Source organism: Ursus arctos, unplaced genomic scaffold (genome assembly GCF_023065955.2).
Source record: "Ursus arctos isolate Adak ecotype North America unplaced genomic scaffold, UrsArc2.0 scaffold_1, whole genome shotgun sequence".
In the NCBI taxonomy this organism is placed as follows: domain Eukaryota; kingdom Metazoa; phylum Chordata; class Mammalia; order Carnivora; family Ursidae; genus Ursus; species Ursus arctos.
Window position 1 is genome coordinate 75535519 of NW_026622763.1, and position 27640 is coordinate 75563158.

At 41.4% G+C, this 27640-nt stretch overlaps 1 protein-coding gene and 1 long non-coding RNA gene across 10 annotated transcripts in view; one reads left to right on the plus strand and one right to left on the minus strand.

Annotated features, from left to right (window-relative positions):
• The window catches only part of SPATS2L (spermatogenesis associated serine rich 2 like), a 160516-nt gene that overhangs the window by 106397 nt on the left and 26479 nt on the right, over nt 1–27640 (plus strand). For 6 of the 9 annotated variants that reach the window (XM_057303784.1, XM_026492237.4, XM_026492236.4 and 3 more), the window contains 3 exons: nt 2448–2694; nt 17791–17997; nt 19372–19507. In XM_057303784.1, coding sequence (XP_057159767.1) covers nt 2448–2694; nt 17791–17997; nt 19372–19507 — 590 coding nt within the window. Of the gene's footprint in view, nt 1–769; nt 1021–2447; nt 2695–17790; nt 17998–19371; nt 19508–27640 lie in introns of those variants that run through there. The other 3 variants (XM_048213962.2, XM_048213961.2, XM_057303790.1) reach the window with 2 other exon arrangements.
• Nucleotides 645–27260, minus strand: LOC113250613 (uncharacterized). The gene is made up of 5 exons (XR_006408755.3): nt 22091–27260; nt 8298–8436; nt 7375–7424; nt 2280–2443; nt 645–1311 (listed from the first exon to the last, which is right to left on the minus strand). It is a non-coding gene; the product is annotated as an uncharacterized LOC113250613 (long non-coding RNA).

Consider the following 27640-nt stretch of genomic DNA (forward strand, 5'->3'; position numbering starts at 1 on the left):
GCTCTAAATATATTTTCACATGTTCTTCCAACTAAAAGAATCTGTCCAAGGCTGCCCTGAGATACATTTTTTTTTTTGGCCGAGTTCTAAATTCAATCTTTAACAAAAGAAGAAGAAAAGAAAATACCTTAAAGTTATAGTAAGTAAGGGACCTGTTTTTCCTTAACAATCCTGGCAAACTGCTCTTTGAGGACAGAGAGACGGAGATTTTACTCTGCCCCATTCGAATCATTTTGCTTTCTTGGCTAGTCACAAAGAGTTGGGCTTCTGGGCGCATGCGAGGTGTGCCTGTGAACCCCGTGGCCCTCTGCTTCCCCCACGTGCCTGCCTGACCTCGTGAGCGTCTGTGGAGCACGCTAGCTCCCACAAGGTGCACCACCCTTGTTCTCGGCCGGCAACCTGTTTGATGACTTTCACAAAAAGTCTGATTCTCCTTTCAAAGTAACTGCTCCACCCATCCCCATTATTTCCCAGCCAGCCCTTGTGTTTTGGGTATCCCACAATATAATAGTCCAGTCTACCCCTCCCTGTGGAAGGAAGATCACAGGCCTGCAAAACGGGTTTTAAGCAAACAAAATGCAGCGTTACTTTCATAAAATCCTGAGGCGACTGAAATTACCCTTCCTTTCTTTCGCCCCCTAGTTTTATAGGAATAGGGAGAATTACCAGATTTTTTTTTTACCTTTGTGCGTCACCCTCTTTGACAGTCTCTGCTTAGCTTGACTCGTGGCTTGCCTGACATCTGTGCCAGATGAAGATGATTTGCAAGTGATTGAGAGGCAATATTTACACGTCCATGGAAAAATTTCAGATGTGTGGTTTGGGTATCAAGTTTCTCTGATGTGAAAAAAAGAAGCAGACAACAGCTGCAGACCCAACTCACTACCATCTTAGAGGTTCATTGAGAAAATGGTCTCCCCAGCCGAGCAGACACGGAGCTTGTGTGGGAATCTACGCCACCAGCCCTTCCCTTCACCCTGTGAATGGCTTCTCTCATCTCGAAGAGCACTACTCGGGGGTGTGATTGTGGTTTCAAAGGGAAAGAAAGGGAGTGGGGAGGAGAATTAAGAGAAAACAGTTTCCTTTTATTTTTTTCTTTTCAAATGTGTTGGAGAACAAAGCCAGGCTGATGTTCAGCGGGAACTCGCTGCTGCAGCGGGAGGGACGGGGTCTGGGCTGATGGGCCAGGCGTCTGTGGTGATTGGCCAAGGCTTGCACCATCCTGCATGTTAGCTACATGGAGCACCCTGTGGGTACAGAACCAAAGTCCAGGAAAGCGTACAACATCATTGGGCACATCTTCTTAATTTCCTGTGTATTTTTTTTTAAAGATTTTATTTATTTATTCGACAGAGATAGAGACAGCCAGCGAGAGAGGGAACACAAGCAGGGGGAGTGGGAGAGGAAGAAGCAGGCTCATAGCAGAGGAGCCTGATGTGGGGCTCGATCCCATAACGCCGGGATCACGCCCTGAGCCGAAGGCAGACGCTTAACCGCTGTGCCACCCAGGCGCCCCTAATTTCCTGTATATTATTATGTATTGACCACTAGGGCATTTTAGGAGAGGTATAGTAAAACCCTGCCATATTGTAATCATCGGGGTCCAAAAAAATTTTAATGGTCTTAATTGCAGGGTTGTGTTATTTCCAAGTAAATAAAGTGAAGCCTTGTAATACTGTTTGACTAGCAGCTGAGAGGTCCAGGATTCCAGCTGCACAGTCCAAATCCAGGGGGACGCAGATCAGTTTGGCATGACTTTATAGCAGTTGTGTGCTCCAGCTGAAATATTCCTGGGGATGATTATGTGTCCTGTGGCTGCTGTGCACTCCACGCACGGGGGCAGCACTCCCCGGAATCTCCTGGTTGATAGGTGCCTATCTCAGAGACCCAGCCTGGACTTTGGGACCTGCCTTCTACTTCCTCATTTTGCAAGGCCTTGTGGGCTTTTTCATACCGATTCTCCTACTCAAGCTCCTGTCATCCCTCAAAGGATCAGCACCCTAGAGTCCTCCTTGCCTCCGGAGCCCCACACCATCACCTCTTTAAGAAACGTGAGCTCTTCTCCAGTAGCACAATATCTGAATTCAAGTTCTTTCAAAGCAGCTCTCGTAAGATTTTACTATATTACCCTTTATACACATAGGGTAGGGCGTATTTGCTCAAATAATATTTTAGCTTTTAAGCCATTCCCTGCTTTTTTTCCCTTTTAATGGAACATCTTTTGTTCACTGTGTTCATGAGATAAAAGTTTACCCAACTTACTGTGAGAAAAAGGATACTTCCATTCATGTGGGTGGTCAATAAAGATGTAGGTGTTTTCCCCCATTCTGTCAGAAGGGCCAGGAAACAAATAAGATAGCACACTTCATTTTGATCTCTCAGGTTCACCTTCTATCGCAAGGGTCTGAGCCGAATAATATTAACTTCTCATTTGTTTCTCATTCTAGAACAACAAAAGAAAAAGAAGCAAGTCCAAGCAGCATCAAGGCAACAAAGATGCTAAGGACAAGGCAGAGAGGCCTGAAGCGGGGCCCTTGCAGCCACCGCCACCCCAGATACAAAACGGCCACGTGAACGGCTGTGAGAAAGACAACTCGTCCACAGATTCTGCCAGTGAAAAGCCAATCCTTATCCCGCGTGAGAAAAAGATCTCAATACTCGAGGAACCTTCAAAGGCACTCCGTGGGGTCACAGGTCAGTAATTCTTATATAAAGTTGCTAGGAAGACATAAAAGAGAAGGAGGCAGAAGGGAACCCACAGAGGCAGGGGTAGCCACTACTGATACTATTGGAAGAGAAGGGTCTTCCTTCCAACAAGGACTCAAACTTCTTCCCACAGGAACAGGGTTGGGGGGACGTTACAGGGCCGAAGGAGGAAGCTCAGTGTAGCCCTGCACTGAGAGGACAATTTTGTCCAAAGAACGTAGTTCTAGTCTGTATTAGGATAATCAGGGAAACATAAATCCCAGTTAAAAGACATTTTCTTTCAGGATGCCTTTGCTGGGATAAGGAAGGAATAATTGGTGATAACAGCAAATGTTATTAAAGGGTAGATCAAATTATTTTAACTCCTGGTATTTTGTATTATGTGACAGAATGTAATCTTTCAGGGTGTTAGAATCGGGAATGTTAATTATTTGTGCCATAGCTTTATCTTAATTAGTCTACAAAAGGCTACTTTTTAGTTAAATGTATGACCTTGCGTGCATCATTTCATCTCTAGTGTCCCATTTCCTTTCTATAAAATAAGGAAACTATACCAGAATGTACTAGATCAGTGGTCTCAACACTATCTAACCAAATGTTCCACTTTTATAACAAATCCTAAAATAAAAATCAGAGATAGTATAGTCTATCTAGAAACAGAATTCCAGTAAAACAAAAAATAGAAGAAATCTGGAACAACTAAACTAGAAACCCTTATAAAATGGTCAGATATTCACACCCACTTATAATGAAATCACTTTGCACTTAAGAGAAAACAGTGGTCAACAGGACATTGTAAACACTGTTTTTGTTTTTGGGTTTTTTTTCTATATTTGACACGTGAAGCAAGAGCTAAATAAGTATGTTTGTATATAGACCTAGAATCACTCTGAAAGCCGCTACTACAAACACAGGCTGGTGCAGGGGCGCTGGTTATCAAGTCAGATACCATGACCCCACGTGTCTTCTGTGCGATTTTCCAAATGGTACAAAGCTTTTGGTCAGTTCCGAACACCATAAAATGCAGTCTTTTCTTAATTTACCCCATATTAAATCCTGGAAATCATAGGAGAATTGTACAAAAAAATACTTTGTGTTTATATGTAAAGTGTCCAAGAGGACCTGAGAAAGTTAGGGACACAGGGCGATTCTTTGTTGTGCAGGATTCCTGTGATTGTAAGTCACCTAACTATAGGTGTAGGCCCCTCCCCCCCACACAGATTTTTTTAAAATGTCCCATCGGTTTTTCAAAATGCCTCCAAATTCAAAATGCCTGGCAGATCCGCTAGCAAGGACCACACCACCAGGTAATTCCCGCAGACCTTCTTCTAGTTATAAAGTCCTGCATTGATTGACTCAGTGATTCCCCGAGCTCCTCATACATGCTAAGCACTGTGCCGTTATGCCACAGTAAGTTCACAGAGGATACGGTACAGTTGAGGCCCTGAGGGAATCGCTTTCTGTTATTCTTGAAGAGAAGGCCGAGTTTACAGTTCGGGGAAGAAAGGTGCTGCATCTGTGAGTGATCCAGGGAGGTTTCGTGGGAGTCATGGTTACTGAAGGACCCATAGCCTTGAGGTGGTAGAGGGGATTTGGAGGGTTAAAAAGAAGTAGAAAGAACTGGACTCCACCCCTCTTGTACCACAGGTGTGCAGTCTGTGAGGCAGTGCTAGCCTCTGATCAGCCAAAAATGAGCAAGAGGGGCCTGCCTGGGAAGAATTCAGTCCGGCAGAGGAGACAAATGCAAACAGAACATCTCATGGTGACATGTACCAAACCAGGGCTCCAGTGAGGAAGCATTAAATAACTCACATGCCGTACAACATGCTAGTAAGTTTTTAGCTTGCTCACCAAGCACTGATTTTCTTCCACAAACACATTACCTACCAACTCGGTTGATAGTGAGTGAGGTAATTCAGATGATCCTTACTGCACAGTGCTTCCTTCAAACCAGACAAACAACAAAAACAGCTTATTTCCATTTAGAATCTAAATTTTTCAGGAATTTTTTAATTCAATTTTTACCATGCCTACAATTTTGAGAATGTTTTGATTTGTAGTAAGGGCAGGAGAAAGAAATTAAATAATTGAGTGGCAGATTCCCAAGCTTGCTTGTTATTGCTTTCACATGAATTACTTTCAGAATCTAATTACTCAAGTTGCCGTTTTGGTATCAGTCATAGACTAAAAGCCTAGTACGTCTATTCATTCATTTACTTATAATTTATACCTTCTTTCTAAAACGGTTTCGGTAACTCTATCAAGTATATGACATTAGGACAAATTCAATATTGAAGCGCCTCACTTCCCAGTGGCTAGCTGCCTTGAAAGTTAAGTACCCACTAGAGGCATTCTCTGTACAAGGAGGCTTTTGTCGACTCTAACATGAAACTTTCAGTGAAGTCTCCTTTATTGCACAAAGAGCCATCCCAGGGTCCTTTTGGTTTTGTTACGTTCAGCACGAAGGCATTGAAGTACATCGTATTATTTGTTAATGTTACTGGTTCGGTACAAATCTATGCCTCACGTCAATTTTCCTATTAAAGAGTAAATGATGATAATGGAAGGTCGTTAGAGATTTTTGCAAAAGGAAGGGAGTCCTCCTGGCTGACCATTAATTTCATCAGCAGCTCATGTGCTATGATCATACATTTAAAAATGAGTTTGTAACTAGTTAGGTTTTCCTTCCCAAAGACAGTGAAAGTGTATCAGGAAGGTGGTATCAAAACAGGGAAATGGCTTTGAAATGCTTGTCTGATCCATCGGCAATCCCGAGGCCTCTAACAGGTATTTCACAGCTGACTGTTAGGTCTTGGACTTTCTGCACCCCATTTTGAGCGGAGCCAAAGAACTGGAAAGGATGACAATGATCCTTTAACCCCATCCCCTCACTGAATTGCTGAGGAAGCCGGACCATACCCCCCCCACCCTGGGTTGAGAAGACAAGAAGAGAACCCACACCCCTGGGGTAACTCTTATTACCTTGCAAAAGCCTGACTCAGATCTGTGCAATTTAATGCATGCATTGGAGAGTTGCTGCTGAAACCATGGGCTCCCTGACTCCTAAAAGATGTATAATTGAAAAATTAGGAAAAAGAAATCATAACAAAGCCATATAATGATATTCTGTACTTGAGTGGGTTCCAAGTATGAGCGTAAAAGAAATCTCCAGTCTGCCTGCAGTGGAGCATTTATCAATCTTTCCAATAATGAAACTGGCTCAAGGAAGCTTGCCCCGGATGCCCAGCTGGGCAGCAGGCTGTGAACATGTGCAACGTGTGTTTTATCTTTTTATAACACCTTGACATTCAAGATCTCTCTTTTTAAAAAAATTTAAACAGAATCATTTTCTGGTAGGGGAAAAGTTAGCTTTAAGATATATGCAGGTGGTTCAGGGGTGTTAGTGTGACTTCCTACATGAAAAATCACCACCAAAAGCATCATCGTTTCAGGCTGTAAATATAGCACTGTCGAGTGGGACAATGCTGCCTGTCAGCCTGTGGCTTAGAAGTTTGGGAGTTTGATTTAAACTTAGTACAAAATTACTTCTTTAAGCCGTGGAGTAGTTTTTTCTGTATTTCAGAATTTTTAATAACAGCTCAAATTAGATCTTTTACATAATCCAATCAAGATCATTCTGCGTCCAAGTACAAAGTCAGACAAGGAGTAGACTAAGATTTATTTTTACCAAAAGTAATGCCGAGGATCATTTTTAATCCTAAGGCCCATCTAAATGTCTAAAGCACATTATGCCTTTAGGGTTCAATTTTCCTAAGTATTCTTCCTGCTCTCCTTTTCCTAAGGCTCTGATTGCTGAAATATTTAGGTGCCTATCACTGTGTAGGCCCAAATAGGAATTCAGATTTCTGTGTTGTCTTCCTCCCACTGGATGCAATTCCCATTGAATAGGAAAGGAGCAGGCAGGACTGTGGCCCACCAACTGGCTCCATTGAGATAAACTTTGGGGCGGGGTTTTCCTTGGCTTCAGCCCGTCTTGCCGCCAGCAGGCTTCCTTTATGTCCCCGCATCTTGCGAAGCATCCTGGGAGGCCAGCTCCTCTGTTACTTGTTACCTGGCTCAAACAGAAGGCCCCATGCTGTGTTCACTGACCTCCACAAGCCAGACTTCACAGTCTGCTCTGTATCATAGAACAGGAGCAGCCCTGTCATTTTGCCTTGACGATACAGAGTCTCTGTTTTGGCCTGGCCCTGGCACAGACCTGCTTTCCCATTCTCAGAGTGAACTGAACCAAATGTGAGAGAAAGGGTCCTACTATTTTAGAATGATGGCTGCTTGTCTCTCATTTGTGCTTCTTGTTAAACACACACGCACACACACACACACACACACCTCACCAGACTATTTCACAGTATTGTTATGGTGTGAGGTTCCCTATAGGATTTCCAAACAATTTTTTTTTATGCTGCTGTTGATCCTAGCCTCAAGATTATCTCCCCAGCTTCTCTAAGCCCTGTATTGGACCAGAGGATTAGAAAAGATCAACAAGATGAAAGCAGCTGGCCTAGAACTTTAATAGTAAAGCCAAATGTGTATATTCCAGGATTTCAGCAGTGCCAGCTCTCAAATGGAAGCAATATAATATTGTAGCGAAGAACCAGGCTTTAGCATTAGGGGTGTTTGGATTCACGTCTTGGCCTCGTCACTTACTAGGTGTGTGACCTGGACAGGTTAACCACTCTGCGTCTCAGTGTCCTCACCTGCAAAATAGAAAATATAACTCCACTTTACAAGACAGTGGTAAGCAGGAAGTGATTAGCACAGCATCTGGCATGGAGTGAACCCACAAATCATTTATCCACCTAGTGAACGTTTTTAAGCATCCTGACTCGTGCCAGGAATTCTTCTAGAGCAAGTAAACCAGACAAGTTCCTGCCCTCACGGAGTTCGTGTATATTTTTGAAGGTGAGGAGAAGAGAGAACATAATAAACCAGAACACACCAAGCTACCAAGAGAATTCTAGATTATAATAAATGTTGTGAAGACAGTGAGTGGGAGAGAGACCAGGGCAGGGGTCGAGGGCGTGCGCCACAATGTGAGATCAGGCCATAATGTCAGGTGAGTGATTGAAGAGGAGACAGTGGGGCCGAGGCCCAGATGCCCCGAAGCAGATTCTCTCATGCCAGCTTACAGTGGCCTGAGCAGCCCATGTTTTATTTAAACCTTAATTAAGGACTTGAGCTGAAACCTTTGCAGAGTTCTAACCGTAGGTTTTTACTATTTTTTTTAAAGATTTTATTTATTTATTTAACAGAGATAGAGACAGCCAGCGAGAGAGGGAACACAAGCAGGGGGAGTGGGAGAGGAAGAAGCAGGCTCATAGCGGAGGAGCCTGATGTGGGGCTCGATCCCATAACGCTGGGATCATGCCCTGAGCTGAAGGCAGACGCTTAACAACTGCGCCACCCAGGCACCCCTATTTTTTTTTTAATTAAAGATACCATACTTTATTAATCTGTACAACTGATATTATGTACTTGTTATAAGTACATACATTTTGCAAGTTTACATTTTAAAGCACATTTATCATGATTATCAGTCCTCCTTAATTATTATTTGAGCGTCTAAATACCTAGGGTTAGCTCCTGTGTCTAGTTGTGTGTTGTTCAGTCTCCACGTCCGCTCCCAGCAGTACTATGTCCCAACTGTTCGGGTAGCCAGGGGAGGCCTACGACTGCATCTGCCGTGACTGGGACCGCTGCTTCCCTTCTCTGCGTAACGAGAAAGCAGAAAGAGACAGACACACGGGATGTAGTGACACAAGGGCACAGGAAATGCACAACCCCTCGAGTATTTTTCTGTCACCTGGGTAGAGTGAAATCCAGAGCTGTCTCCATTCTCCTTCTCATGTGAAAACGACTTTGCTGCAAGCCTATAGCAGAAACACAGAGCTTCTCATCTCTGAAGAGCTGAGTTACCTTCATAACTTCCCACCCGTACCTTGTTATGTGATTTCCGTTACAAACAGACTTAATTAAATGGAATGCACTCCTTGCAAAGAACAAAAGACCTTCCAAAAAAAATTTTTTTTAATTTTTGAACAAAGACTTAAATGACTATCAAAATGCAATGAGGATTGAGTCTGTTTTGCAGTGAAATAGTCAGTGAAACAATGAAGGGAACCTGCCCACCTGTGTCATTGACAGCTTAACTCATTGACTTTCTTATCTATTATATTTTTCTTAAAGATTTTATTTATCTGTTTGAGAGAGAGGGAGAAACAGAGAGACAGAGAGAGCATGAGAGGAAGAAGGGCCAGAGGAAGAGGGAGAAGCAGTCTCCCTGTTGAGTAAGGAACCCAATGCGGGACTCGATCCCAAGACCCTGGGATCGTGACCTGAGCCAAAGGCAGACACTTAACCCACTGAGCCACCCCGGCGCCCCTATTATCTATTATCTTTTAATATAAATAAACCTGTAAAGGTATTAATGACATATGAGACCTTGAAAGGTCATGTAAATAAAACTAAAAGGTTTCTTTCCAATCTGAAAGTTACCAGCCTTATGCCCACTGAACTGATCAAGTTTCATAGGACTTGAAATAATAAGGTCCATCTGTCTTTGATAAAGAAGCTATGAAAAGGCAGAACTGACTGACACTGTCTTTGAAATAAACCTGTCTGTTTGGGTCTCTCTTTCAAAGTTACGGGTTGCTCTGACTTGCTGTTCATTCCCCTGTCGAGCAGTGACAGAAGAATGATGGGAACATGCAAATCCAGGGGCACCATCACTGTCATGTGAAGAGTTTTCTTGGGGCTTCATCACTAGGCCATTATTCTGTAACATCTGCAAGATTTATCTTTACTCACTGTCTCTATTTCTTCACCTCTGTCTCTCACTTATCAATCTATCCATTATGGCTCACAGTCCCATCATTCCAAAGACATTGCTCCCACTAAGTTTATCAATGGCCTCCATGTATTGCATCTAGCAGGCATTTTTCAATCCTTTATCTTTTTTTTTCTTCCGGCAACATTCAGTTCTGTTGATCACTCTGTCCTTAACTACTCTGTCCCTTCTTTTTGGTGCCTATGACATGACACCCTCCTGATTTCCCCTCCATCTTCATTGCTCCTTTGTTTCCTTTGAGGGTCACTCTTCTCTACTTGCCTATTAACCGGTGAAGCTTGTCAAGGCTTGATTTGTTCCAAGTCCTTTCTCATATAAAACCATAGCATCTTCTTAGATCATTTCAACCATGCCCGAGTTTTAATTATGTGAGCTGGCTCACAAATTCATCTTCCCAGTCCAGACAACTCTCTTGTTTTCCAGGCTCTTACTTGACATTTTCGCTTTAACAGTTCAAAGCACTTCAACAACGTGCTTAGAGCAAACTCATGATCTGCCTCCCAGTCTCAGCTTTCTTTTAGTGTTCCTGATCTTAGTGTACTACTATCTGTTTGATGTGCAAGCTAGAAATCTAGGCATCAGTCTCGATGTCTTCCCCTCTCTCACCTCCCACATCCAGTCCATCAGCAAGTCCTGTCAATTTTCTTTTCCAAATATTCCGAGAATCCATCCAATTCTCACTGTCTCTCTCTACCTGTGCCTTCCCATGAAAGCCATCATCCTCTCTTGCCTGTGTTGCTATAGGGGCCCACTGATTAATCTCCTAGCATTTACATTGTTCCCCTCTAAGTCATTCTGTATCCTGAAATCTTTTCAAAAATACAACTCTGAACTCTTAAGATAAAAACCAAAAGTCTCACGGTGGCTTGCAGGCTCAGCGCGGTCTGGCCCCTGTGTGTGGCTCCAGCCTCACTATCTGGCCTACTCTTTCTTGCTCTCCCTACTCTAGCCATCCTGGTCCCCTCTCGGTCCTTCATGCTGGCTGCGTGTATCAGTCAGGTTCAAGTCTGGAGACAGAAGCCACACAGTTTATTTGAATGGGTGGGACGTAATACAGAGAATTACTAAAACACTAGAAATACCAGGAAGTGGTTAATTACTAAAAAGGATAAACGAGGACTCTAAGGGATGTAGTCACGCAAGAAAGTAGTTACTATCTATAGGAAGGCTGGACAATAAAGAGAGTCGTCCAATCCAAGACTGAGATTCTGATCCTGCCAAAGGTATGTGGCCATCCGAGGAACATGCAGCCTTATGGTGGCAAAACAGCAACAACAACAAAAACGTGCAGAGCATGGACTGGGCTGTTCTGTAGAACTTTACCATTGCCAGAGGGTGGAGGGAGACTGGCACTGCTCAGAGCCCCAGGACGCAGGGAACACGGCAGGGGTGCCGACTGGAGCTCCTCTGCGCAGGCCACTGGCTCCTGTAATGAGTAAGCATAATAAAGAACCAGAACTGGAAGAGAAGAGCATGCCTGCCCTCTTAGCCATGCTCCTGATAAAGCTGACATTCTGCTAGCTGACAAAAGAGAATCGTTTGCAGGGCCAGCTCCAGTACCACAAAGTAAGGCAAAGAAGGGGAGATTTGAGCCGAGACAATAACTTGATAACTGGCACACGGTGCTTCTTCCTGCCTCAAAAGTCATCTCTGCCTGGACTGCACTTTGCTGCCTCCTTACCTGATTAGTTCACGGGATTTCCCGTGACCGGGGGTGATGCTTGGGGAATTACTCTTGCTATCACCAAGTCAGCTATGCCCATGACAGATTTCAGAACACTACACTTTTCTTCCATAACACTTATCACAGTTGTAATTCTACATTTGTTTGTGTGGTGGTTTGATTTATATGTCTTCGTAATACCCAGCAAGTTCTGGAAAGACTGAGAGCACATCTGTCTTTGATCACCATTGTAGTTCTGGTGCCTAAAACAGTAACTGGACATGAGAGGCACTCAGATGAACGAGCCTTTCTCTGTTGAAGTATTAGTGATAGAATATGTAAAGAAGTGTAGGTTAAATTTCGTAAAGTCACTATGTTGCGTTTTAAAGACAATTATGAATGTTGTATTTCTGGTTTTAAAAGAAATTTATACTAATGAAGAAATTTGAAAAATGAAGTAAGGTTTAAGGGGAAAAAATCCTACCTCTGAGAAACAACCACTGTTAAATTTCATTTGAGAATTTCTTAACTCCACAGATATAGAGGATTTTAAAAAACAAATATCATATGGTATTGTATTCTTTTTACTTAACATGACGTTATAACATTACCTCATTTCTTTAAAAACATGATTTAGTGGCCACATTGTGTTCTTATGAATTTGACATACTTCTCTTTGATTATTCCCAAACTATTGTCCATGTGGATTATTTCCATTTGTTTGCTTTTGTAAATAATGCTATAGTGAACATTTCTTATATATAAATCTTTATAAACAACTATAATGATTTCCTTGGCATGTTTTCTTAGAAATGAAATTTTGGGTTTCAAAGAGTATGAATATTTTTGAAATTCTTAATATATTGCTGTCCAGAAAGAGTGTACTAATCTCATTGTTTTTATTTGTAAAACTGATTAGTAGGGCAATGGAACACTTTTAAGGTGTTTCATTTCCATTTGCATTTCTCTTTTTGTGAATATTTAAGAACGCTAAGATTATGATCAAAGAACTATTATTATCAGTTATCATAAAACACTAACATATTGACTTAATTCCTTTTAAGTGAATGTTAACATGCTTTCAGTAATAAAGACATTGGCAATTTTAGGCATAATTTTATAGTAACAAAATTACACTTTGTTTCTTTTTCAGTTTTTTCTAAGTAGAACTACTTTATAATACTGTGTTCATCATCATCAGACAACTGCTTTAGTGTGTATAGGAGACTGTGCTTTACTGTGTATAGTAGGATCTGAATGGGTTAAAATAATTTTTTTAGATCTACTCTTATGTATAACACATTTCCTAAACTTAGATTTGAATTCCAGGTATACTTCCTTCATTCTACTTATAAATACATAAAGCTTTCACTGAAAAGTAAAATCTAACAAGAAAAAAGAGTTTTCAGAAACTTTCAAGTCTGAACACATATATGACTGTACATATATAATGAAAATCTTTGAATCCTAGTCCTGTATTTCTCCCAAGAGGAAGATTTGTTTTCTTTGGTACTGTTAACAAAAAACAACCCCCACAGTTTATGTTTTGCTGTGTAAAATAAATCCACACAAGAAGCAATCAAATGTGACCTATAATGAAGAGAAAGATTAGTCATTAGAAGCAGAACAATATTGCTCATGAATGAAGAAGCAAAATCTTCAACAAAATATTAGCAAGTTGAAGTAAGCAATATATAAAAAAGATAATGCACTATGACCAAGTGTGCTCTTTCCCAAGAATGCAACGTTGGCTTACCATGTAAAAACTGATCCATGTAATTTGGTATATTAATAAAATAAAGAAGAAAAATAATATCATCTCAATAAGTGAGACAAAATAAGATCACTTGGCAAAATAATAAAAATTCCCAGAAAACTAGGAATATAAGAGAATTTCCTAATAAACATATGAAGAATCTGCTCTACAGTTAATATCATATTTAATAATAAATATTGGATACAGTTTCCCTAAGATCAAGAACAATGCAGGGACACCTATTATGCATTGTACTAGGGTTCCTTGCCTTTAATAAGGCAAGGACAGACTGGAAAGAAAGACACTAAACTGCATTTACAGATGTAATTATTGCCTATATAGAAAATTTTAAGAAACCTACAAAAGAAAAAAAAAACTCATTAAGAAATTAGCAAGGTAACTAAGTATAAAGTTTGATATATAAAATATCAGTTGTATTTTTGCATTCTAGCAGCCAACAATTGGGAAAAAAAGTTTTTTAAAATATTATATACAATAGCCTAAGACATCTAAAATACCCAGGAATAAATTTAATTAAAGAGGCACAGGACACTAAGAACTGTTAAACAATGCTGAGACCAATTAAAGAAAAGCTAAATAAATGGCATAATGTATCATGTTCAAAGATCAAAAGATGCAGTATTGTTAAGATACTAAATATCTCCAAATTGACTTATAGATTCAACTCAAGCCCAATCAAAATCCCATCAGATTTTTTGTAGAAATACACTGATTGTTTTTGTAGAAATAAGCTGATTCTTAAATTTATATTGAAACTCAAAGGACCTAAGTTAGCCAAAACAATCTTGAAAAAGAAGAGCAAAGTTGGAGGACATATATTACCTGATATTAAGACTCATTATATAGTTACAGTAAAAAAGACAGTGTGGTGTTAGGGGTGAGGATAGACAACTACATCAGTGGAGTAGAATGTCGTCCAAAAATAGACCACACATATATAGTCAATTGATTTTCAACAATGATGCCAACATAATTCAGTGGGGAAAGGTGAACTCAGATTTACTGCTATGGTCTTAAGTTACTTTTTCATATTTTACATATTAGTTGTTAAGGGCAGGGAGACCATGTCCCATTTATCTCCTATGAATAAGCCAGGGCTAGCACGTACTGGGCACTCTATATCTATCTGTTGAGTTAGATTGAATCAGAAATCAGAATGATACTCAGGAAGGTATATATCACCTATGTTGGGATTGGACAAGTATTTTTAATAAAGGGAAGGCTCGGGTAATAGTTACATTCAAAACATATAAGCTTCTAGAAGCCATTTTTAGGATTAAATTAAAATGTATATAAATTAAAATGCATATAATATTTATTGAAATCTGGGCAGATTGGATGTTTCCAGAGATAACTTTTCTTTCCAAGAAGTAACTACTTGATTCAAGTATTTGATGAATATTGGATAAAGACACAGCCAGAGACTCGTATCAAACTAGGCTCCCTATAACTAGAAGGACCCCAGGCATGGAAAGTACCAGAGTAATGCTCATTCATTCATTCATTCAGGATTCATCATGTGCTTACTAGGCAGCAAGCATATGGTGATGAACAAGACATACATCACTCTGTCACCATTTTTCTCATGTAGAAATTGCAGGGGATATTTTAAGGTTTCCCTTAAATTGGTACTCTCTTAGTCTAGAATATAAATTAGTAGTGATGGCAGATTTTAGATAAATAATCTCATGCTCCTTCTGATTCATATTAATGCTACCCAATAGAAATATAATTTGAGCTACATATGTAATTTTAAAATTTCTAGTAGCAAAATAAATAAATACATAAAATAAAATTTCTAGTAGCCACATTAAAAAGTAAAAAGAAATAGGTCAATTACATTGGGTAATATATTTTATCTAACTTAAAATACACAAAATATCATTATTTTGACACATGGTCAATATTTTTTAAATTATCAAAGTAATATTTTTAATTCTTTTTTTTTTTTTTTGTACTAAGGCTTCAAATCTCTCAGTGTGTATTTTGTACTTACAGCACATCTCAATTTAGTCAAGCCACATTTCAAGTGTTGTGTAACCATATACATCTAGTGGCCACCTTATTGGACAGAGATAGGAATCAACTCTGAGTCAGCTACAGTCTCTCGAAGTTTATAAGTAGATTCCAGAAAGATAGAGAACTGATGGTACTTCTGGCCATAATGTTAGAGGGAAATAACTATCCAGGAAAGAACCCCCATTATTCTGTTGCTAGAAATATCAGGATTTGTGGTTAAGATGAACCTAATTCTGTTATAGCTGAATAACTTACCACCAGCTTTCATCTGAAAGAGCCCCAGAGTTTTACTATATTTGGAGACAGATCTGTTCAGCCAATGTGCAAATATATCCAAGCCATCTTTGAGAATTTCAGATCTTTCCAGTGTTCAGTGATTTCCGCCAATAAGACAGCTTTTCAGGACCCTAAAAAAAAACCCTGCTATTCATATTTCTCAATGAATTTTTGTTGGATGAATGGTGAAATGAACCAGTAGCTCACATACCAGTTCTCTGAGACACAAACAAAATATTTTCAGCTCTAGGTTAATGAACTCATGCTCATTTGAATGCTTGCCTTCCATTTAAACTTCTTATGCATCCAACAGAATAATGCTTTCCCTTCATTCTAAGATCATTATTTCCATTAAGCTATAATATAAATCCCCTTATTTTCAAGAATAAGACTAATTTACTATGTTGTGCACAATGAGTTGTATTTTAGATTCTCAATTTATAATATTTCATCAAGGCCAAATCTTCACTATGATTTATAAAGGGAGTGAGTTGGAGCCAGCCTGTACTTAATCACTATTTTAACAAAACATTTACATACTCATCAAAAAATTAGTTTTTCATCTTATGCAGTAGAGTTTCTTCAGGTGGGTGGTGCCATCAATCTTCACCCCAACAGAATCACCTGGCAAGTAGAATCCTGGGCCCACTGCTGAATCAGAATCCCTGGAGGTGTTGTCTGGGAATTTGCATTTGTAACATGATAACCACTGCCCTGCACTGAAGTTCCACTTTAGTATACCTAAAGATAAAATTGCGCACTACCATTTAAATCTGTTTCACCACTGGAAGAAATGCTGTTTTCAGCACTTAATTTGTTCACTACCTTTGTTGAACATTTTGTCGTGTATTGTAATTTCCCTTTAGAGAGTACTCATCATTCAGCCCATAAAATGTATACTGTGCTTTCTTTTTTTTTTTTTTAAGATTTATTTATTTATTTTAGAGAGAGAGAGTGTGGCAGAGAGGGGCAGAGGGAGAGGGAGAGAGAGAATTCAAACAGACTCCCCACAGAGCATAAAGCCTGATGCAGGGCTTGATCTCATGACCCTGAGATCATGACCTGAGCCGAAATCAAGAGTCGATTGCTCGACTGACAGCCACCCAGGCGCCCTGTGCTTTCTTGATGTATAAGTTATGAATGGTGGATTCAACCAAAGTCAAATGTACACTTCTCTTAAATGTCTAAAATCAAATTGACTAGGACCCAGATGATAGTCTTTTGCACCTTCCAAGTAGAGTCTCCATAATGTTTGTGGCAAGTGTTAGGAAAGGTTCTTTGTTTTGTTGTGTCTTTTTCCTATGAAGTCATTTTAAGGGTGCTTTAATTCAGAGCCAAACACAAGTGCTAGGGCTTCAAAAATGACACGGTTTTCAGTATTTGACTTCAAGGGAGTCCTAGTCTCCTCAAGGCAGGGGAGAGGGGCAGACACTAAGCCTTGTGTTAAAATAAATGTGGTAAGGTCTTATGAGGTGCCGTGGGAGTAGAGAGAAGTGAGGCAGGGCGTGAAGGGGCTGGGATTCACGGAGGTGACCTTGTGCTCTGTTTGAGTGTGAGCCACAGTCAGCCAGAAGAGTGGAGTCATTCTTACAGGCTCACCCAGGACACAGGGAAGCTCAGAACATGGGTCTCCTGCATCCAGATCTGCACTCTCTCTGCTACACTCGGCTTTCTCCGAGAACCTGGCCTTCAAAAGCACTCTGGCTTCCCTTTTTTTTACACCCAAAGCTCTCTCTAGTTGTGAGTAAGATGTTAAGGGTGATACATTTCCTTTTCCGGCCACTAAGGTACCATTTAATTCACTCCAGCAATAACTAAATAGAAACGTACCTTTAAAAGATGCTGAGAGCAATGTGTTGCTAATTTATTGCCACATCTATTAAAGCTCTGGAGAGAATTTGACTCCCTAGATTTTAAATATAGTAGAGATATTATGTTTCCCGATTTAATCCCTCCATAAATTAAGTGAAATGATTATAGTACCTGTTGTCACTTCATTCTTGCCCTATCTCCAGTCACTCTTCTGCCTTCATTAATTCAGAATAAAATACCACAAGACATTAATGTAGCACTTGGAAATAGGAAGGCTGCATTTTTATAGCCTCAATATGAAATCATACTTAAAGATGCTTACACATTTACTCAATGAGAAAGAAAAAAACCAAAAACCTCTTCATCTCCTAATAACCTTCATTATGAGTGAGGAAACCAAGGCTCAGAGATGTTAAGTGGCTTGCCCAGGGCCACCGTATAAGTAATTATCAGAGCCGAAACGCCCACCCAGGTCTTCCAACTCCCAGTGCAAGGCTCTATTGCTAGGATATCCTCAAATCTTCTAGAGATTCTATTAAAGCAGTTTGCAACAAAGGGCATTATTGCCAACATGTAAACAAAAACAAAAATCTTGGCATTCCCCCTTCACTTTCTCATCAGTGTTTTTAGTTTATCACTTCACAGTCATTATTTGGTGTTTTCTTACAGAAGGCAACAGACCACTGCAACAGAAACTATCCTTAGATGGGAACCCCAAACCTATACATGGAACAACAGAGAGGTCAGATGGCCTACAGTGGTCAGCTGAGCAGCCTTGTAACCCAAGCAAGCCTAAGGCAAAAACATCTCCTGTTAAGTCCAATACCCCTGCAGCTCATCTTGAAATAAAGCCAGATGAGTTGGCAAAGAAAAGAGGTAAAGTGATTTCTTTTGCACAAATGATTCAACACCTTTTGCACACCCAGAGAAGTGCCAGAATGAAAGAATGTTCCAAAGGATGCTGCTAGTGAAGAGAGATGCACACGTAATTGCGTTTCTTTCTGTGACCCACATAGATCGAAAAGTAGATGTGATTCCTCCCATGTTAATCAAAGGTCTCGAACGTGGAAGAGGAATTACATCCCCTTTCTCTGCCCCTCTGTGGTCATTCTTCTCTACATAGGCATGGATAAATTTGCACCACAAATACCTTCTACCCTCATATTGTATGAAGCAAACGTTAATGCGGGAGCCCTTTTCAGTAATATGAATGCCGAACGTTTTCCTGGCACACAAGTTCTTAACTTGGACTGAATGAAGAATCTAGAGGCTGATATGTCTTCTTCAGATATGACCTTCCTCATGTAAATTCAGCTCTGTGTTAGAACTTGCAGACAATGTAACCCTGAAAGAGGGTTTTATGTTTGACACACTATGTTTTTATTATTTTTTGAGCTTTGCTATACTTTACACACAACTGGTATTAAACACGAAAGGGGCTGAATCACTTCCTTTCTGATTCCCAGAGGATGAAATAATATTCTTCTCATTCAGCCTCTGTTGTATCTGATTTCCTTGGCTTTGGTTTGATAGACTTTCTTACTTCTCTTGAGGGAGATTTCTTTCTTCTAAGAAACATGGCCTTGTTGGGATCAGTACAATTTGCCTATTTGCTCTGCCCTATCTGCGTACCATGGTGACGGTTTCAGGAAATCAGGAGAGATTGGCAGCCATGGAGCAGTTCTAAGTGCTGCTGCTCTAATTACAGGCCTGGCTCAGGGCTGATGAGGCTGGAGCCAGCGTACCTGGCACCAATGCTCCCTCCTCTCTCGAGCTCATTTGTACCTCTCCCAATCTCCGTGTCCTTTTCCTCATCCAAAAGCCCTGCTGGCTTTTAACCACACAGAGTGGTGAGAGCCAGCAGCACAAATGGTCTTCAGACATATCAGATTCTAAGAAACTGCAGTTTGTAATAGAACATAACGATCAGAGCCTCTTTCCAAAGCACAAAGGAGGCATGCGTGTCCAAAATGGGCCACCCGCAGAAGCCACTGGTCAAATCACAGCAGTCTCAGGGGCCGCACAAATCACCCACTGTGGATTTCTGAAACTCTGGGTTATAAACACATAAACACCTTCTTGACAGAACTTGTTTGTTTGTTTGTTTGTTTTCTCATTGAGAAACAAAAGATAAATCTCTCTCTTTTTATTAGGGGTAGGGGAGTTAGCTGCTTTTGTTGTTGTTGTTTAGCTCAGATATAAAAAGATAAAGTGTTCAATTTAACATTTTTTTCATGACATTACTTTTAGGCCCAAACATTGAGAAATCAGTGAAGGATTTGCAACGCTGCACTGTGTCTCTAACGAGATATCGTGTCATGATCAAGGAAGAAGTGGATAGTTCAGTGAAGAAGATCAAAGCTGCCTTTGCTGAATTACACAACTGGTGAGTAATTCGACTTAGAAACTATAAACTTACGGCTCTTGAGCTGTTCCTACAGGTAAAAGCATCTGATGGGAAATGTTGTTTATTTAATACATAAACATCACAGAACAACTCCTCAGCAAATTTTTTTAAGTCCTGCAGGCAGAGGCTTATATCTTGGGAATAAAAAAGAAGGAGAAATGTTTGAATAAGAAGAAACCCAATACACGTAATTCATTGGAGTTTGAAGGTGGCCCCAAAGTGTATGAATGATGTAGAGCACAACTTCAACAGATGGTGTTTTTGACAAATCCCTGGAAGGCTAATATCATGAATGCTACTGAGAAAGAAATATTTTCCAGCCTTATCACTATAAAATGAGAATGACTCCCTTAACAAAACTCAGAAACATCTTAGGCAAGCTTAGTGATAGAATCCCATTCTTGGGTTTCTTGAAGAGTGGAATTAAGAAATGGTACACTGGTGTGGTTTTGGCCCTGCCCAGCCCTGCTCTGCACTGATGTTGATGGGAGACATTTCTTTGAGCCCTTTATATTTGCTCGCATGCACAATTGAAATGAAGTATCTACTGGTAAAGGTTAATATCAGAAAGAGTTCTCCATGTATCAATCAAGACTCTTCCAGTTTTAAGTGACAGAAACCCAAGTCACACTAGTTAATGACAAAGGATAATTTACATGAAAAATGTACATGAAAAATCCAGAAGATTCCTTTAGGCAAATTTGGTTCTAAGCCCAATTTGCGTCCTGAGAATTCAGTTTCTCTGTCCCTGCCTCCCTTTCTCCTTTTCTCCTTCTCTCCTTCTTTTCCTATCTCAGCGTCTCCCACAATCTCCCGGTTCTGCTTATTCTTGGCTTGATTCTTAGGTATGATCTCTTCATGTAGTAGCAAAGATGACCCCCTAGCAGCTCCCAGCTTACATAATCCTTAGTCCCTGTGATCTGACAGAGAGCTTTGTCTCCGACAGTTCCAGCAAAAGTCCAAGGGCTAATTCACACTGGCTGGGCTGGATCGTGTATCTGTCCCTAAACCGGTCACTGTGGCAAGAGAGACAGTCTTCCCACTAGCCAAGCCAAGGCCCTGTGCCCACCACAGAGTCAGTGGTCAGGTGAGCCCTACCTGAATCCCATGAACTGAGAGTTGAAGAGCTGTGGTTTCCTGAAGGAAAATCAAGGTGCTAAAGAGAAAAAATATAAAGACAAGAAAAGCATATCCACAGTGCCCAGGCTCACATGTGTTCTCTATATCTCATTGGCTCTCCATGATTCTAGAATTTCATCACATGTTCTGCGTAGCTTTCCTTTCCAAGTCCTTTCTTTGACACAGATGTGCTTTTTAGCAGATTATAGAGCTGTGTAAAACCAAGGATTACACTTCACACAATCTAAAAGTCTTGAATTTTAAACCATCTGCTACATATAAGATCCCAATGTGCATAAGATATCAGAGACTTGAAAGAAAACCGTCTCTGTCACTGGTCATTCAGTGAGGAATCATTTCCCCTCCACCCAGTCATGTCATCTCCACCTTAGTGGAACTCTTCTCTATCTGATCAGACGATAAACTAATTGTTCAAAGTAAACTGCAGGAGTATGTTTGAAAGTACAGAGTGAAGATAAAGATGTTATACAAATGAAAGGCGTTACTAGTATTACTGGTTTTTAAATCTTATAGTTCTATGATTTTTTAACTCTATCCTTAAGTTACCCTAATATATATATAAGCACACTCAGCTTCCAGGCCTGTTCTCCAGAGCCAGAGTCAGCAAACTTGATCTATAAAGGGCCAGCTAGTAAATATTTTGAGCTTTACAGTCTGCCGCGTCTCTGTAACTGCCCAGCTCCACTGTTATGGCACGAAAGCAGCCGGAGCAATGCAGAAAGGCAGTGGGCCAGATTCGGCTCATGGGGGTCGTCGGTTCCTAGTCTCTGGAGGCATTAGTTAACTGCTCAGAGAAGACCACTCTGTCTTATTCTTTTGTGTGGCATTTTAGAGTAAACTCTTCCTCTGGGGCCTCTGTATGATACCTTCCCTCCGAGTGACTCACACGCTAATTGACAAAGTGTAGCACTGACCTCAAGTTACCTCTCTCCTCCAGCTGCTCGAGTCCTCTTTTTTTTTTTATTTCCTTAGTAAAATGAACACCACATGGGTCACGAGACATCCTGAGATTTATACCAGACTCTCTGAGTGTCTCACTCCTCAAGAGCTGGAAGTGTGGGGCCAGGGAAGTCAGCACCCAGGGAAGTTGTGGATCTTTCCTCTGCTTGTGTGTCACATTTTGTTTTAAACTGATGGGTAGGATCACTTCTGAATGAGCTCTGCCAAGCAGTGCTGCTGTTTACAAGTCACCTCCTAACAAATGGCACTTTTCCTCCAAATGGAAGAAGAATAAATATAGATTAACCATTTTTTATGAGCTGTTGCTACAAAATGTATAAACACCAGCGCTTGTTTTCCGATCTGACCTTTGATAAAAATGATCCCAAAATAATTACATACATGTTAACTTAAAAATAAAACAAAAGGAGTTCTCTCTAATCAACCATTAGCAGGCATTTCTGCCAAAAGGAAAAACGTTACCTCTCTGTTCCACACAAGGCTGCAGCCCAGCCAGCATGGTGATTGATGTACTTGGATAAAGTCTTCCTTTCATTTTCCGAGGGGGAGAAACAGACGAGTTTTAGGGCTCGGGCTGCTCTTAAAAAATAACAGGTCACAGAATTGAAGAAGGCAGCTTACATGTTTTCAGAAATGAAGCTTTCCTATTCGGGGTGCAATCATGGACTCCAGGCATTAGAGAAAATTTTGAATGCAGCGCCATTCATTTAATAGAGTCAGACCGTCAGGCTTACATTGTGAAGCATAGCCAGATGCGGAAGACGTGGGACAGGTCCCCTGCAGATTTCCCAAACGAGCGATGGTCCGGAGACAGACGTGAGCTCACCCGGTGCGCAGGCCACATTGCTCTCCTGGCTCCTGGCTCCCTGCTGCGGACCACCCGGCACCCTCAGCAGAGCCTTCAGCAGGCATCACGGGTAGCTTAGAAGTGAACAGAAACTCTCGGGTAAACGTTCACTTTGCTACCCAGCTTCCAGAGGTGAATCCTGCCTGATCAAGTTCTCGAAAAGCCTGCCGGGATTCACAACAACGATGATTTGGAGAAGCTGGGAGAAAGCACTTGCTTGCACATGCCCCGTCTCCAGTGAGCACGCATCCGAATGAAACGAACCCAGTGCTTTTCGGACCCAGTCTGGCTGTGAGGAACGCTGTGTTCAGTACAGTTAACTGAAGAAAACCATGAAGCAGCTCAAAGTTGGCCTGCAACCAGGACACAGTTACATAAGGCTAAATGACCATTACACGGACCGTTCTCATTTTTCCGTAAAGAATTGGGGATTCAAGAAGGCAGCAAAGCTGACAAGATGCTCTCACACGATCTTAACAGAAAATAAATTTTGCAACATGAGTGTCTGTGTGAAAAGTCACATCAGGAACTAACATGAAACAGCTGGTTTCCTTTCTGTATGATTGGCCCCCTACCACAACTGGAAAATATTCATCCTTTGGAACCCTAGCTGCCAGATTTAATTGCTTTGTGTGCAGACTAGTCTAGCTTCTCATCACAAATGTGTGTGTGTGCGTGTCCAAGTTGATGGTGCAGGCTTAAAATGAACAATAAACATTAAATTCAAAAAACATCAAGGAAGGAGAATAATACTTGATAGCTGTGCCATATGTTGGGGGAAAGAGTATTCCAAAAGCGAGCTATAAAAATTGCTAGGTGCTATTGTCAATTTAACATCTAATTAAAAGCACTCCTAAAGAAATGGAAGATGGTAATGAGCCAGAGGGTAGAGCTTGTGCTGGGAATGAGGTAACAGAGTCATAGAGAATGGAAGCTGGGAGGGGACAATATTTTTAGGCTGTTTTGCTTTCATGTAGGGATGGGAAATCAGTCCAAGCATGCGTCCCTATACCTCATGTTTATTTTTTCCTGAAGTGACGCCAGATCTTACTTCAGCAGAATTTGGAGTAGGTCAGGCGTCCCAGGCCCTACCCGCGCCCCCCAACCCCCGCCCTTGCTCTCCTCTTTCTTTCCACCTTGGATTGTCCTCCCTCACAGCAAGGACAGGTGCTCCCCACGGGCCAGGGGCTCCTCCCCACAACACGGCTCACTACAAGAGAAGCTTGTACTGGGTCCCCACATCACTTGCCTTTTTTTCTTAGTAACAATTGACACTCGTTCTTGTGTCACCAACAACCTCATCCTTTTGATGACCGTGATTCCTTCTTCCCAACGTGACATATTTAATTCTTAAGTTAACAGATGTTAACAGAGTGTTGAGACTCTCTACATCAGCCAAAAGAATAACCCTACAAGTGAGAATTTGAGGCTGCAGAAAAAGCTATTCCGAGATGAAGTATATCTTCTTCTGGCATCCCTCAAATCCCACTCCCAAAGTGGGCCTCTCGTCTGCCATGAGAGCTTTGGTGGTAGCCACGCAAACCACACACAGACTACCAGGGCAGTCCGCAGGGTGGCCCTACACACCCATCAGATAGCAGCCCTGTGACACTTTAACATTGTGTCCTTTTTCTGAGAAGTCCTCCCAAAGGGGAAATTGCCAGTGGGGTCTTTCAGAACAAGTGAGACAGCCCTGCGTCCCACATTCCCACTTTGCTGCTCCTTGGGCGCCCAAATCATGTACAAATCTTGGACCATACAGTCTTGGAACGACTTCTGTTTGAGTCCAAATAAGACAATTTTTCTTTCCTTGTAGGTTTATCACATAGCAAGATTCTTCCCTCCTGGGTTGGTTCCCCGCCCCCTCCCCCTGCATTCCCCAAACCTTTAGCTGGTTTTTGGTTAATACGTTGCTTTCCATTTAATGCTAAAAGCCTGGTTTTCCTGTGCTCTTGGAGTTTTTTAAATTTGTTCTCTTTGTGAATAACTTAACATTGACTGAAAGATCGTGCTTGTAAATTAATATTTACTTCTCTCCATACCACAGGACACGTGTGTCCACTAGAATTAAAAACTCCTAGAGCTTTGCCGAGGTACCACCACCAGAGATGTGGCCACCACTGGTCTGAGGGGGACTCAGGAATAGGTGGTTGGTTTTTTTTTTTTTTTTGAAGAACTCCAGATATTTCTTTTGTGCATCTGTGGTTGCAAGCCACTCATTGAGAGTCCTCCGGAGGGAGTGCTATGTCTGGGGCTCATGCACTGTTTGCCCCCAGGACACAGTTGGCGTGTCTGGAAATATTTTTGGTTGTCACAACTGCAGGAAGGGAGTGAAACTGGCACCTAGTAGGTAGAAGCCGGAGATACCCCGAGATATGCTAGAATGCACAGGACAGCCCCCCACCCCCACCCAGCACATCAATAATTCTGAGAAAGCCTGGGCCAGAGGAAAGTGAGAGGAACAGTCCATCTGTCCTTTTGCACATCCTGCTGTAGCTCCTTGAAGGAGGGACCAGGATCCCTCCCTTGGCAGCCACCCTGAGTACCTGTCTGCCCCTCCCCCAGCGGCCCTCCTAAGCAACCGCTGGAAACACGAGAGAGGACCTTTCCTTCCCAGTCGTCTCCATACCCCGAAAAACCTAACTATACTGTCCTTTCTTTTCTAATCAAGTGCCGTAGGAAATTTTAAACATAAACTTTCTAGCTACATTACATTACATTCTTGTCTCCTTAAGACCAGAAGAACAATTATATTGAAGTGTAGCAAATTGAGGGCTTGGCGTTTCTGTCTATTTTGCATGGCAGAATTCAGCTCAGTCCTGAGGAGCAAATGGAAAAAAGAAGAACCGGAGGTTGTTGCTAACACCAGGCAGGCACTCTCATTAGCCGTTCCGTCTCTACCTGAGTCTTTTTCTCATTTTGCAATAAAACTAAATATCACAGTGGGGACTAGGATTAGGATGAGATATGTAAAGATAAATACAATAGGGAATTGTTTCATTAAGTGTCTGTTTAGAGGATTCTTACTTCTCTTTGGTTTCGGCAAGGAGGCAATATTCCTTGGTGCTCCTGGGCTCTCATGGCCTGTATCCAGCCACTGTCACGCCCGTGACATCCGCAGCCACACCGGCCCTTGAGCTAATTAAGCTGAAAACAGGTCTCTCTGCCCCTTGTGGTACAGTCATGGTGGAGCAAATACTTGGTGACCATCTAATTAGCTGAATCATGGAAACTGTAGCGCTATATCTACCTTGATCGGTGAGTATAGGAAAAATATGTATTAGTGGAAGTGGTTTCTAGAATCAGAGTGGATGCCGTGACAACAAGCAAACTTGGTTTTTTGAGTTCAGTCACATGGAAGACATTGACATAAGCCTGGATAATGAGCAGAGACTCCATTTTAAAACCGTGGCTGAAATGGTACTCATTCCTTGTGCACCCGTGAACATCAAGATTTCGGGGGGAGTGTGTTGTCCATTAACGGAATGATGCTTGTCTCTAGGCCATTCGTCAGGAGATGCTCGTAAGGGGATTACCTGTAGGAGAGCTGACGTGGGGAACCTTTGCAGCCACTCAGCATCGTTACGTACTGCTGTACAGACTCCGGTTCCCTGTTAAACAGCAGCAGCGAGCTCAAGGGCTGCTAGATTTTGCCAGCTCCTTAGGTTAAACGTGCAATGAAGACAAAAATCAGGAGTTTGCATTGTCCTTTTTCATGGTTTCTAAACGAAATTTAATAAAAGGTCTCCGTGTCCTTCTGCTTTCGAACTAAATATAATCTTCCCATTGATCAAAACCTGCCCCAACAAAGCCTTTCCAACTAATCTCTTTCCTTCTCATCAAATGGTTTTTCTAAGTGCCCACCTGCTTGTGACTTGTACGAAGAGCTATATGACGGAAATTAAACAAACCTGTGCCTTCTCCCCATCCCCAGCGTTCGAGATTATGCCTGCATATTAGAAGAGCTCACAGTATGGAGATGAACATTCACCTGCAAAGGATATCAAGAGGCAATGATAGAAGAGGCTAATAAATATATTTATGCCTCAGGAGAGCCCTGTGTATGGTTTCTGTCGCTGTCCTCGCTGACAAATTGCCCAAAATGACTCCTTTTCCTTACTCTGCACCAGTCCAATAAATAGAAATAAGCTCTGGGATCCATTCTGAATTGTGAAAAGGGTAAATACCATAAACCATGGAGAAACTCAAGGTTCCTGTGACTTTGCGACTGAGGCGAGTCCCTGTGGTACACTGTATTTCAAATCTTGCCTCGTTTGTGAATATGTGTCATTCTAAATAGGTGTAGCTTACTCTTTGGAGGTGAAAGCTTCTCTTTTCCTATTTCCTCTCCTCCCCGAGGTTTTTCCGTGCATTAGATGTTTCCCCAGGGCCGCTGCAAGGACTGAGTGAATCAGTCGACATGAAGGAAGAGCAGGTTGATAAATACAAGAAGTACAGAACTGGCCTTTTCAGTTGGGGATAGTCCCCAGGAAACCAGCATAAATAGCACCTTGTATTAATAGCCTTTCTGAGCTCCGTGTGTGATTACCTCCATACGTTATGTCCGTCACACACTTGGCACTGGAGGTCAGCTTTCCTTTTACTGCAGCTTTCTTTGTGGACTAATAGACCCACAATAAGAGCTGGAGGACAAGAAGTTGATTGTGATTTCAGCTTGAAATCTGAGAAGATCTCTGCATGTTTTCAGCAAATGAAGGCTACCAATCCCACCAGCTTGGAAACATGCTCTTGAATAGAGTTAGTTTTCATGATAGAATAGAAATATAAAAAGGAATGAAGCAAATTGTTCTTATCTGTACAATCCCAGATGGAGAATATGTGGAGTGTGTGTGTGTGTGTGTGTGTGTTAATTTATAGTATAATCCATTTTCACCGGGAAAATAAGACAAATTTGTTCCTATATATTAGTGTAAATATAAAATATGTTATAGTTTCCAAACTGGAATTTCCTAGATCACAACTTCAGAATGGATCTTAGGACTTATTTCTGTTTATGACACTTACACAGAGTGAGACTCCGTAGTCTCTTAGGGTGAGACTAAGGAGTCATTTTGGGCAATTTGTCAGCCGGGACAGCAAGAAATCATAGAACAGGCTGTGCCTGAAGTCAGTATAACAGAATTCCTTATTATGCCAGTTACATT